Source organism: Propithecus coquereli, unplaced genomic scaffold (genome assembly GCF_000956105.1).
Source record: "Propithecus coquereli isolate 6110/MARCELLA unplaced genomic scaffold, Pcoq_1.0 Scaffold8, whole genome shotgun sequence".
NCBI classification, from domain to species: Eukaryota; Metazoa; Chordata; class Mammalia; order Primates; family Indriidae; genus Propithecus; species Propithecus coquereli.
In genome coordinates, this window is record NW_012154173.1 from 15898144 (window position 1) to 15911203 (window position 13060).

General features: G+C 31.7%; 1 protein-coding gene across 3 annotated transcripts in view; it reads left to right on the plus strand.

Annotated features, from left to right (window-relative positions):
• The window catches only part of MYBL1 (v-myb avian myeloblastosis viral oncogene homolog-like 1), a 40776-nt gene that overhangs the window by 12073 nt on the left and 15643 nt on the right, over positions 1-13060 (plus strand). For all 3 annotated transcript variants that reach the window (XM_012663128.1, XM_012663129.1, XM_012663130.1), the window contains exons 4-8: positions 971-1063; positions 2400-2620; positions 4195-4369; positions 6820-6894; positions 7785-7889. In XM_012663128.1, the coding sequence (XP_012518582.1) occupies positions 971-1063; positions 2400-2620; positions 4195-4369; positions 6820-6894; positions 7785-7889 (669 nt within the window). The remainder of the gene's footprint in view (positions 1-970; positions 1064-2399; positions 2621-4194; positions 4370-6819; positions 6895-7784; positions 7890-13060) is intronic.

Genomic DNA, 13060 nt, shown 5'->3' on the forward strand with positions numbered 1-13060 from the left:
GGCTGGTTTCAAACTCCTGAGCTCAAACAATCTGCCCGCCTCGGCCTCCCAGAGTGCTAGGATTACAGGCGTGAGCCACCGCGCCCAGCCAAGAAGCTGAGTTTTAATAAAGATAATTTGAAGTTCATTGGACAAAAGAGCCATTGGTAGACAAAATATTTGTATCTATCCCTTTATATGCTTATAGATTATCTGTAATCTTGTGTATGAACTAACAACTTTGTAAACTGTGAATCACTAATGAAATGTTAGGTGTTATTATTCTTGTAATACATAGAAATTACTAGGTCATGGACTGATTAAAATAAGCCTTCATTTAGTAATCATTTTTGGAGTTTGAAATGTTTCTATATAAAGTTTTCTTATTTTGGCAAATTCGTTTTCCTTTCAAGTGTCGACACTTAACTAATTTAATTCAAATGTAACACACATTTTCTATATAGATATATTTAACATTTTCTTGATAACGGGGGTTATCATTTATAAATATCCTTTTAATACCGTGCAGTAGTCTAGTAATGCCTTTAGGGTTTTTTTTTTTTTTTTAACTGTATAGAGTTTTGTGCTGCTGTACTGTATGAATCCAGACTATTATGCTGTTTGAGTTCTTATGTCTGCTTTTTACAGGTTTCTGTCTATACTGCCTTTTATTCCTCAATCCTAGATCCATTTCTTTATGGCAGTATCTGTGTTATGGCTTTGCTGCTTGCTGTGTTAAAAGGCATAGTATAGAGATACATATTTTAATTTCAAATATATTGTTTTTATTTGTAGTCTAAACTCTGCTAATTTAAAAAAAAAAACAGAATCAGGACACTGCCATGTAAAATAAATGTTACATGTTTAAAGAATGTTATTTGAATATATTATTCTTGAAGATTTTGTTCCTAAGGGTATGAAACATTAGTTTAGGCTGACTTGCTTTCTGGAAGACAGTGGTTCAATAACAAAATCATCTAAATTTTTTCAGAATCGGTCTGATTTTCAATGCCAGCATCGATGGCAGAAAGTTTTAAATCCAGAATTGATAAAGGGACCTTGGACTAAAGAAGAAGATCAGAGGGTAACATGTTCATATTCTTTATGTTCACTGTGTAGGTGGACTAGCTTTTTTTCTTCCTGATATGTTGTTTTGATGCAAAGTATATGTTTAAATCATTTTTATTTTATTGTCTGGAGGCTGCTTGCCTAAGAAGTGAATATTGAGTGTCTTGAAATGTTATTTTTTTCTGAATTGAGTCGAACCAAGTATAATATATAGCTTTTTCTTTCTGAGAGTTTGATTTGCAGAAGAAAAAAATGCTTGTTGTAAGTTTAGTTTAACCTTGTTTAGAGCTTAGTTTAACAGCGTTAGGGTGTAGTTTCCTGTCAGAAATTGAATTAACATTTTAAAAACAGATTTTAATTTATTTTTACATCTGATAACTCCATATGTTAAAGAAGTCATTCTTTTTCCTCTTGACCTATAATGAGCCCCAGAATTAGGCAGATAGCAGAGCATCATTTTTCCAAAGAGTTTATGATTTAAAAACCAGTGTTACTTCGTGCTATAAAAGTTGGAGATGAATAGAAGACTTTCTTCACCACACTAGAAATTGATCTTTAGTTCATGCCCTTTAAGGCATAAAAGTTGCTATTGTAGTTGGGCAATTAGAACATCATTTCTCTTGCTTGAAGCAAAATAAAAACAACATTCTTCAGTATGCTCAGTACTGATCTGATTTACTTGATGGCCAATGATAAGTTTTAAAATGTGTTATCTTATTTAAAAGTACATTTAATTAAGCCTGAAATATAATTTTTTAAAGAAAGTTAATAGATGCATATAGTGAAAATTATCAATATATTAAATTTAAATATTCTACCAATATAAAATGTTTACTACGTGATATTTGACATAGGGCAATGAGGTAAAGCAGGCTGGGAATAACTATGGCAATTTTAGGGAAAATAAAAACAAATTTAAAATGTGGGGAAAAAAACAAAATGTATGATCTGTATCCTTTCAGTTTGAGAAAGGAAGAAATGAAAGCCAATAACTTGGTAAATCCTTTCTGCTTCCTAATTGATTTTTTGGCTTTCTGCTGAAGCTTTTTTTTTTTTTTTAAGATGTAAGAGTAGAAAATACACAAGTCTCAACATTTTTACTGTTATTTCAAATTAATGTTGTATGAAAGCAATTTAACTTCTTGCCACTTTAGCCCCTTGGATTTTAGATAAGTTTGGAATAAATTTTTGAAGTTGGAAAATGCTGAAGAGTATTTATTAGTAAAATTGTTTTTTATAAATTGTAGTTGTGGCTTGGATTTGATGCATTTATTTAAAATGGTATTCTTGAGTTATATTTTAAAATTCTTTCAAAGTAATGTGTTTGTAAACTGTGTTTTTCTATTTCTTAGGTTATTGAATTAGTACAGAAATATGGACCAAAAAGATGGTCTTTAATTGCAAAACATTTAAAAGGAAGAATAGGCAAGCAGTGTAGAGAAAGATGGCATAATCATCTGAACCCTGAGGTAAAGAAATCGTCATGGACAGAGGAGGAGGACAGAATCATCTATGAAGCACATAAGCGGTTAGGAAATCGTTGGGCAGAAATTGCCAAACTACTTCCAGGAAGGTGCTTATATAAATGTATATATATTTTTCTGTACTTAAACATGGACTTTATTACCTTACTATTAAATATATTTGCAAGTACCCAATGATTTTATTTTATTTACAATTAAAATTTACATAATACAAGCAACCCTTTGGGACCATTTGTAATAAATTTTGTGGTAAAGCATATGATTACTTTTTTAATGAAATATTTTATAGCAGTAATTTGTGCAATAAAATGATAGACTTTTAGATTATGTAAGCATATACTCCTAAAATTATATCAGTGCTAGTCAGGCAGACCCTATTTGTACAAACTCTGCTGGAATGGAATCTAAATGTAAGATTTCTTTTGTACCAGATTCTGTGCATAAGACCAGAGAATAACAAATACACTGACTGAAATAAACTGCTGTGAAAGTGCGTTAGGGAAAATTCAATACTTAATTAATTATGGTATGATTAATAAACCATAGGACTAGTGTATTTATCCATGTGGCTAAAGTACACCATTTCCCTCAGAGGCAGTGATGTACTTAAGTACACTCTGTATCACACTGGTTCTAATGTTTCGTGACAGTCTTTAGTGTAGACCAACAACCTTGGGGACATTCCTACCTTACTTAGAAGATATACATTTGTTTTTTTTATTGCCATAATCTCTATCTGATAGTACTTTATAGTTAATAAAGTGATTTTATATATATTCTTAGATAATCTTTATGTACTTAGAAAATATGCCGAGCAAACATTGCTGTCTTTGTTTTATAGACAAGGAAATGAAGACATAGTGTTATATTTTTTATCTAAGTTACTAAACCTGGTCTATGGACTTTCGATATTTTTAATCTCTTATATATCTTTTTACTTTCCATAGAACCTAGCTTAGTGCCTTAACATAAAGTAGGTTTTTAGTAAATGTATATTTTATGAAGGATGAAATTTATACTACAAGTAGCTGTATGTTGAAGATTTACATTTTTATAAAGGGAACCTTAGGTAAAAAGGCAACCAATGAACTCTTTCTTTCTGTAAATATTTTGTTCTAAGAAGTGAAAAAGAATACTGGGATTCTGTAACTTGTAGTTTGCTTTTCATGATCGTATTTGTTCCTGGCTTAAGGCCTTTGCCTTTGTTATACCCTTTTTCTAGAATGCTCTTATTTTTTTTCCTGTTTTCGTATGGCTAGTTCATTCTTGTCATTGAGATCTTAGCTTCACTCTCACCTCGCAGAGGCCTTCCTAGACTACCTAACCAGAATTATTCCAGTTACCTGTTATTTTAATTATTCGCATTGCACTAATATTTTTCTTATTTCTTTTTTTTTTTTCTATTCTTCCTTCTTCCCCCGTGCCACACTTTCAATGAGAATATAAGCTCCATGAGAGCAGGGACCTTCTTTATCTCATCTACTGCAATATCTCCAGTGCTTAGAACGATGCCCGACATACAAACATACAGTTTGTCTTTTGAATTTTCAAAAAGTATCTAATTTTGCCAGTTGTAAAAGTTTTAAGCACTTTGTACAAGTTTTACAGTGTTAAAATTTGAGGAATCCTTTTTCTTTTTAAATTGTACACTTTCGTTTCTTAGGACTGATAATTCTATCAAAAATCATTGGAATTCTACCATGCGAAGAAAAGTGGAACAGGAGGGCTATTTGCAAGACGGAATAAAATCAGAACGGTCTTCATCCAAACTTCAGCACAAACCTTGTGCAACTATGGACCATTTGCAAACCCAGAATCAGTTTTACATACCTGTTCAGGCACATATTTTTAATACTTTTATTATTTAAGAAATTTCTTTAGTTGCTATATATGAAGGTGTTTCATTTCTTAATAGGACAAGTAAAATATATATTAAGGGGGAGATAGACATTTAAATTTTCAAACTGAAAAAGAAATGCCATAACTTTGATTTATAAATATTTTGGTAACAAACTGATTAAAATGTTTCCTTTTATATGTAATTTTTACATTAAGAAACATAGTGTGGGCTGGGTGCAGTGGCTCAGGTCTGTAATCCTAGCACTCTGGGAGGGCGAGGTGGGAGGATTGCTTGAGGTCAGGTGTTTGAGACTAGCCTGAGCAAGAGTGAGACCCCATCTTTACTAAAATAGAAAAAATTAGCAGGGCGTGATGGCCACACACCTGTAGTCCCAGCTACTTGGGAGGCTGAGGCAGGAGGATTTCTTGAGCCCAGGAGTTTGAGGTTGCAGTGAGCTATGTTGACACCACTGCACTCTGCAACAGAGTGGAACTCTGTCTCAAAAAATAAAAAATAAAAAAAAGAAACTTAGTATGAACATTTCCTAATATTCTAATTATTTTTATCTTCATTTATGATTCAAAACTAATGGTTATCTTTATCCGTGCTTTATCATATATGGTAGTTTCCATTAAAAAAACTTTTGTGTAATTATAGTATTTATTGCCTATCTCTAAGAGGTAGGTGTGTATAAAATGGTTTAAAGGAGAAAATAGTAAAAAAAATCATTCAAGCCATCATTATGATGGTGTGGTAATTGGTCTTTGATGGCTTTCAACTTGGCTTCTTCCCCTTATAATCAATCAGTTGGATGATTTTAGTCTTTGTCTAGACAGCTTCATTAAAGTAGATATTATCCAAGCTCAAAATGGGGCAAGCTCTATGTTGTTCCTTACAGTGCATTTTCCTACCTGGAAGAAATTAGTTTAGGAATCTTCATAAGGTTTGTTTTACATTTCTCTGTCTACCTTGTTCATTATACCATTTTTCACAATGAGCTGTTCTTGGTTCTTGCCACATAAAATGTAAAGATTAAATCAGGACTTAATAGTATGGTATCTATCAAAAGATAAAATTGGGCAAGGTGTTAAAAATTTGTGCCAACTATGCCTCAGATTTGATTTTTCATATTTTATGGGACATTATTAAGTTTTTTAGGCATAATTTTAAAAGAACCACTTAATGACATTTTAATTAACAAATAGGAAAACATGTAAAAACAGTATAGTTATCTGCTGATACTCAATATCTTAAGGTTTTTATTGTCTGTTTCTTTACATTTTTCTTTAGAATCCTAGATTTCAGCAGCATAAACTGAAACATTCTTCTATCTTAGAAAGGTTATTTAAATTTATTTTTTTAACTCATAGAAGGATAATTTTAAAAATTATTTGGGACCAATTGAGTGTTTAATAGTCTTAATCAAAACATGTTGGAAGGATAAAGATATTTCTTATACTTTAAGAATTGTTTCCCTTACTAATTTTAGAAATATTTATATATTCACAGTTTAATTAATTTAAGCTAATAAGATAATTCTAATTTTATTATAAAGTGTGACTTGAGGAAAAAATAGATCAGTTTGAAATGCTATCACAGATTTTTATGAAAAGTTTGAGGAAGATAAGTTTTTAATTTATTGGAGTTATCAAGTTGATCAGTAAGTGATAATAATTGAGTATTGTAAAAGTTAAGTTCTATGTTAGAAGTTATGTATAATGATTCTGCATTAGATAGTGATTTAGGTAGGCCATTATGGAAATTAGACAATTTCATATTTATATTTATTCAATTTTAAGGTTTTTAAAAGTACCTTCTCTCATATTTCTACCACTGATTACTAAATTCATATACAACTTTAAAATTCTTATTACATATGTTTTAGAAAAGACGCAGAATGGTACTTAGTCTATTCTCAGAGTATCTATTAAAAGTATGTGAGTGATTCTGATTAGTTTTCTAAGACAAGTAATACAAGAAGCCTCTATTTTGTTATCTTTCTACTCAAGAGATTGGCATGGGATGGTGGTAAGAGTAGGGCATATGAACATTGAAAAACTTGCTCTAGTCTCTGTCCTTCTGAGTGCTTCATAGGACTAGTCCCTTCCTCTGACAGACAGGAACACAATTACTTCATCTTCTCAACCTTTCTAATAACAACTTTTAAAAAATATTTGGTGGGTAATGTAGATATTAATAATAGGCTGATTGGCTGATAATTCTAGACTAAATAATTCTCTTATTTCATCTAGGAGAAGTTAAAGGCCTTTCCTAAGTGTTATTAATAGTTATTAGATTAGAAACTATTGTAGGTATGAATTTTCAAAATTATAGAGATACTAAGTTTTTAATGTTGATATTTTATCAAAAGTTTTTGGTATTTGCCTCAGATTTTAAACATTTTTATAGCATTATATGTATGATAGTAATACTTTAATTACTTTTTAGATCCCTGGCTATCAGTATGTGTCACCTGAAGGCAATTGTGTAGAACATGTTCAGACTTCTTCTGCCTTTATTCAGGTAACTTTGATTTATAACAAAAAACAAATATGTTCAAGCATATTTTAAAAGTCTGATAGTGGCCGGGCGTGATGGCTCACGCCTGTAATCCTAGCACTCTGAGAGGCCAAGGCGGGAGGATCATTTGAGATCAGGAGTTCGAGACCAGCCTGAACAAGAACGAGACCCCGTCTCTACTAAAAGTAGAAAAAAGTAGCCAGGCATGGTGGTGCATGCCTGTAGTCCCAGCTACTTGGGAGGCTGAGATAGAAGGATTACTTGAGCCCAGGAGTTTGAGGTTGCTGTGAGCTAGGCTGATGCCACAGCACTCTAGCCTGAGCAACAGAGCGAGACTGTCTCAAAAAAAGAAAAAAAAGTCTAATAGTGCCTGTTTCCTCATCTGTTATACTAGGATAAAAACAATACTTATTTTTCGTATTTACTTTGAGTATTATAATGTTAAAGGAGAAAGTGTCTAAGTGGGTTTGAAAAATATAAACTGTACAAATGTAAGGTAATTGAGAACACCAGTGTGGTGATCCTTTCATTCTGCCAACTTAAGGCATTCAAGTTGTCGATGTACATATTTTTGCCAAATAAGATAGAATATATTAAGATTTAATAATCTAAAATATTCCAGACATACATTTTTCAAGTGATATAGATGATACAACATGTTTTTTTCTGTATTTAAATTTTCCCAAATCTTTTCTGCTACCTTGAAAGTATTTATCAGCACCTCTTTAGATACCAGAGGGATTGTGATGAGTATTTAGGATTTTAGATGCATTAAGCTTTATTATAGAAAATATATTTCATGTTGCATAGAAGAAAATAAAAATTAGAACACTAATAATAATAAAGCAATTATGTAAGTAGCTTGTTTTTCTCTTTTATTTAACTTATTTTAGCAACCTTTTGTTGATGAAGATCCTGATAAGGAAAAGAAAATAAAGGAACTTGAGTTACTTCTTATGTCAGCTGAGAATGAAGTTAGAAGAAAGCGCATTCCATCTGTAAGAAATAAGCTCAAGTGTTTAAATTTTATTGTTGGAATCCTTCATACGCGTGCGTTTATAGTTTTCATCAGCTACAAAACATATTCAGTATGACTTCAGATTTAATATGGAGTAAAAATAGTTTTTTTAATTTGCAACTTTGAGGTTGTCTGATTTTGATATGCATCTCTTTGAACGTATTTTCCAATGTTCTGCATTAGGGTGCTTCTTTAGTCATAAATGTCAAGCAAACTTAAGGTAAAATCTTCAATATATATATTTGTGAAAATTGTGTGTGATTTAGATTAGTCTTTGGTTTCATTGTAGACATTCCATGTAATGATGGCTTTATTAGGAAAAATAAAGCTTGAAAAATAAGGAATTTAGTAGATATAGAGAGATTTATGAGCTCCAAAATTGCTTTTATTTGAAAATTTTTTCCTATATTCGGAATATAAACTCAGTAAGTTGGAGAAAATAATAACATTAAAAATATGTGAAAAAGGAACATTTAGATTTTATACTCTCTAAAGAACTCTTCCAAAAGAAGAAATTTTACATGGATGTTGGGTTTTGGTTACCAGGTGTGAAAACTCTTTTCTATGATTTGGTTGATGAGAATAACTAGGAGTATTGAAGTAAGATAAATGGTAGTTATTCTAGCAGAGTTAAGCAGGCTATGCTAGGTGGATTAAAAGGAAAAAAGATAATATTAAATAAGTTTATGCTTAAATGACAATTTTCTTGGTTTTTTTTATTTTATTTTTAATTGATTTTTCATACATATTTATGGGATAAATAGTGATGTTTCAATATATATAATGTGTATTGATCTGATCAAGGTAATTAGCATATCCATCTCAAACATCATTTCCTTGTGTTGGGAACATTCAATATCCTTCTAGCTATTTGAAACTATATGTTATTGTTAACTGTTGTCATCCTGCAGTGGTTTAGAACACTAAAACTTGTTGCTCCTATCTAGCTGTAATTTTGTATTCTCTAACAAATCTCTCCCTATCCCTCTCTTCCCCCTATCTTTCCTTTAAATGACAATTTTAAAAGTTTAAAATAATGCTTTGGCCCTTTTTATGTTTAGAAAAGGATTTTTCTTGATTTAGGGTTGAATGAAAGGACAATACATTGAGAGTGACTGGGAACTCAAACAAAATTAGTAAGATAGAATAACCTGAGATCTTAAAATAGTATTATGAGGCCAGTGGTGATGTCTTTACACTGTTTAACAAGGTATTAATAAAAATGACATTTGCTAATTGTAATAGGCAAGATATATGCCATAGGAAATGCAGCCTCTGTTTTGAAACTGCAAAAACCAAAGGCAAATAGGAAGACCTGAAGTGTACACATCTTAAAGTTAATTTTGGTTTTAAGAAGCTGCAAATAAATAATTATTATTAGAGTCAACGTTTGTAGATGATTATATCATGTTTAAACCATTTTGGATTTTTTGATAGTAATCTTAGTTTTTAATTTAACAGGAAAAATATAACTAGCTAAAAGAATTACCGTTTTACATTAAAAAGGGAGAAAGTTACTAATTTCTTCTTAGAACTTGCTATCTAAAATCCACTGGCATAAAGATCTGGTTGAATAAGGATATTCTGAATTGTAGAGGGAAGTTGCTGATAAAAATAGACTCCATACACATATAAAATATTTATTTTTTTTAAAATTATGTTATAATAATTATAGCCATTTTACTGAGTATCCCTTCTGTTCCACCCTTATAGATGTTTTATATGTGTTCTTGGTAATCCTTACTTCTACTCTGTGAGATAGGTTATAAGAGATTCAGATTAAGGTCTGTGTGATTGCAACCCTGTGGTTTTTCCATTGGGTCAGGTTACCTCCCTGTTTGTCTTCTGGATCTTTTTTCCACCTGCAAACTCAATTGAAAGGCATCTCTGGTTTGGAAGCTATCTCCTGAAAGTGATTGTTAATTCAGAAGGTGGCTATGCTAATGAAATAAGATTGCTTTAATTTCTTTTATTATTAGGAAACTTTAAAACAGGTGAAACTTGCTTTGCAACAATGTTTTTTTCACCTTATTTAATTTGAAACAATATTTTGTTATTGTGAATCTCTAGCACATTCTGGTAATTTTTATTTATAATACTAATAGTTACCATTTATTGAGTGCTTCCTATGGACTGGGCAATGTGCCCCCTATGATATGGCAGCTACTAGCCACATTTAATTTTAAATAAAATTTAAAATTCAGTTCCTTATTTGTGCTTAGCCACATTTTGGTTGCTCATGTGGCTTGTGGCTCCCATATCAAGCAGCTGTGGATATAGAACATTTTTATCATCTCAGAAAGTTCTGAGATGTGCTGGACAGTGCTGTACACTTTACATGTTGTTATTCATGAGTCTTGAAGGTCTCTTTTCTTAATTTTTATTATAATACACTAGGAAGCTAGGCTTACAAGATAAGTAAATTGTCCATCATATGTCTCTGAAGAGATAAAGAAAAATGACATAGGTCTCTGACTTCAAAGGATTTACTCTGCAGTGGCGTCCTAGACAAGAAACAGGATATAGTATGATAAAATGAGTCATAAAGGTTTTATTTTTGCTTTCATTATTATTTTTACTTGACACATAATAATTGTACATATTTATGAGGTACAGTGTGATATTCCGATATATGTATACAATGTGTAATGGTCAAGTCAGGGTAATTAGCATATCTGTTATCTCAAACATTTATCATTTCTTTGTGTTGGGAACATTTGAAGTCTGCTCTTATAGCTATTTGAAAATATACAATAAGTTGTTAATTATAGTAACCCTATAGTGCTATAAAGCACTGGAACTTACTCTTCCTGTCTAGCTATACTTATGTATCCATTAACTTTGACTATTTCCCCTTCCCCCATCTACTTCCCCACCTCTAGTAACCACTGTTCTGTGCTCTACTTCTATGAGATCAACTGTTTTAGCTTCCATATATAAGTGAAAATATGCAGTATTTATCTTTCTCTGCTTGACTAATTTCATTTAACATATCCTCCAAGCTTATCCATGTTGCAGTGAATGACAGAATTTCATTCTTTTTTATGACTAAATAGTATTCCATTGTATACATATACTTCATTATCCATTCATCTGTTGATGGATACTTAGGTTTATTACACGTCTTGGCTATTGTGAATAGTGCTGCAATAAACAAGAAGGTGCAGATAGCTCTTCGACCTGTTGATTTCCTTTCCTTTGGATGTATACTCCATAGTGGGATTGCTGGATCATGTGATAGTCCTATTTTTAGTGTTTTTGAGGAACCTCCATACTATTTTCCATAATGGCTACTAATTTACATTCCCTTCAACAGTGTGTAAGAGTTCCCTTGTCTCTGTATCCTCACCAGCATTTGTTATTTTTTTGTCTTTTTGATAGTAATTATTCTAACATGGATGAGATGATATCTCATTGTGGTTTTAATTTGCATTTCCCTGCTGATTAATGATGTTGAGCATTTTTTCATATACCTGTTGGCCATTTGTATATCTTCTTTTAAGAGATGTCTGTTCAACTCATTTGCCCATTTTTTAACTGGATTTTTTTTTTTTTTTTTTTTTTTTACTGTTGAGTGGTTTTAGTTCCTTGTATATTCTGAGTATTAATCCTTGTTGGATGAATAGTTTATATGTATTTTCCCCCATTCTTCAGGTTGTCTCTTTGCTCTGTTGATTGTTTTCTTTGCTGGGCAGAAGCTTTTTAGTTTGATATAATCCAGTTTGTCTGTTTTTGCTTTTGTTGCCTGTGCTTTTGAGGTCTTCTCCAGAAATTCTGCCCAGACCAGTGTCCTGAAGCATTTCCCCTATGTTTTTTTCTAGTAATTTTGTACTTTCCTGTCTTACACTTAAGTTTTTAATCCATTTTGAGTAGATTTTTTTTGTTTATGATGACAGAGAAGGGTCTAGTTTAATTTTCTGCATCTGGATATCCAGTTTTCCCAGCACCATTTATTGAAGACACTGTCCCTTCTCCAATGAATGTTCTTGTTGCCTTTGTCAAAAATTAGTTGGCTGTAAATACATGGATTTATTTCTGGGTTCTCTATTCTGTTCCATTGGTCCATATGTCTGTTTTTATGCCAGTATCATGCTGATTGGGTTACTGTAGCTTTGTAGCGTATTTTGAAGCCTGGTAGTGTGATGCCTCCAGTTTTGTTCTTTTTGCTCAGGATTGTTTTGGCTGTTCAGGATTTTTTGTGGTTCCATACAAATTTTAGGATTGTTTGTTCTATTTTTGTGAAGACTGTCATTGGTATTTTGATAGAGATTGCATTGAATCTGTAGTTCATTTTTGGTATTAGGGTCATTTTCACAATATTAATCCTTGGAATCCATGAACATGGGATGTCTTTCCATTTTTTCGTATGTTCTTTTTAATTCTTTTCACCAGTGTTTTATAGTTTTCCTTGTAGAGATCTTTCACCTTCTTGGTTAAATTTATTTCTGGGGTTTTTTGTTTTTTGTTTTTGCTGTTGTAAATGAGACAGCTTTCTTGATTTCTTTTTCTGCTAGTTTATTGATGGTGTATAGAAACACTACTAACTTTTGTATGTTGATTTCATATCCTACAACTTTAGTGAATTTGTTTATCAGTTCTAAGAATTTTTTGGTGGAGCTTTTAGGGTTTTCTATATATAAGATCATTTTGTCAGCCTACAGGGACAATTTGACTTCTCCTTTCCAATTAGGATGCCTTTTATTTTTTTCTCTTGCCTAATTGCTCTGGCTGAGACTTATAGTACTATGTTGAATAAAAGTGGTGAAAATGGGCATCCTTGTCTTGTTCCAGATCTTAGAGGAAAAGCTTTCAACTTTACCTTGTTCAGCATGTTGTTGTCTGTGTGTTTGTCATATATGGCCTCTATTGTGTTGGGGTATGTTCCTTCTATACCTAACTTGTTGAGAGTTTTTAATCATGAAGGAATGTTGAATTTTATCAAATGCTTTATCTGTGTCTTTTGAAATGATATAGTTTTTGTCCTTCATTCTGTTGATGTGATGTATCATATTTATTGATTTGTGTATTTTGGACCATCCTTGCCTCCCTGGGATAAATTTTACTTGATCATGGTAAATGATCTTTTTAATGTGCTGCTGGATTCTGTTTGCTAGTATTTTGTTGAGGAATTTTGTAGTCTCTGTTCATAAG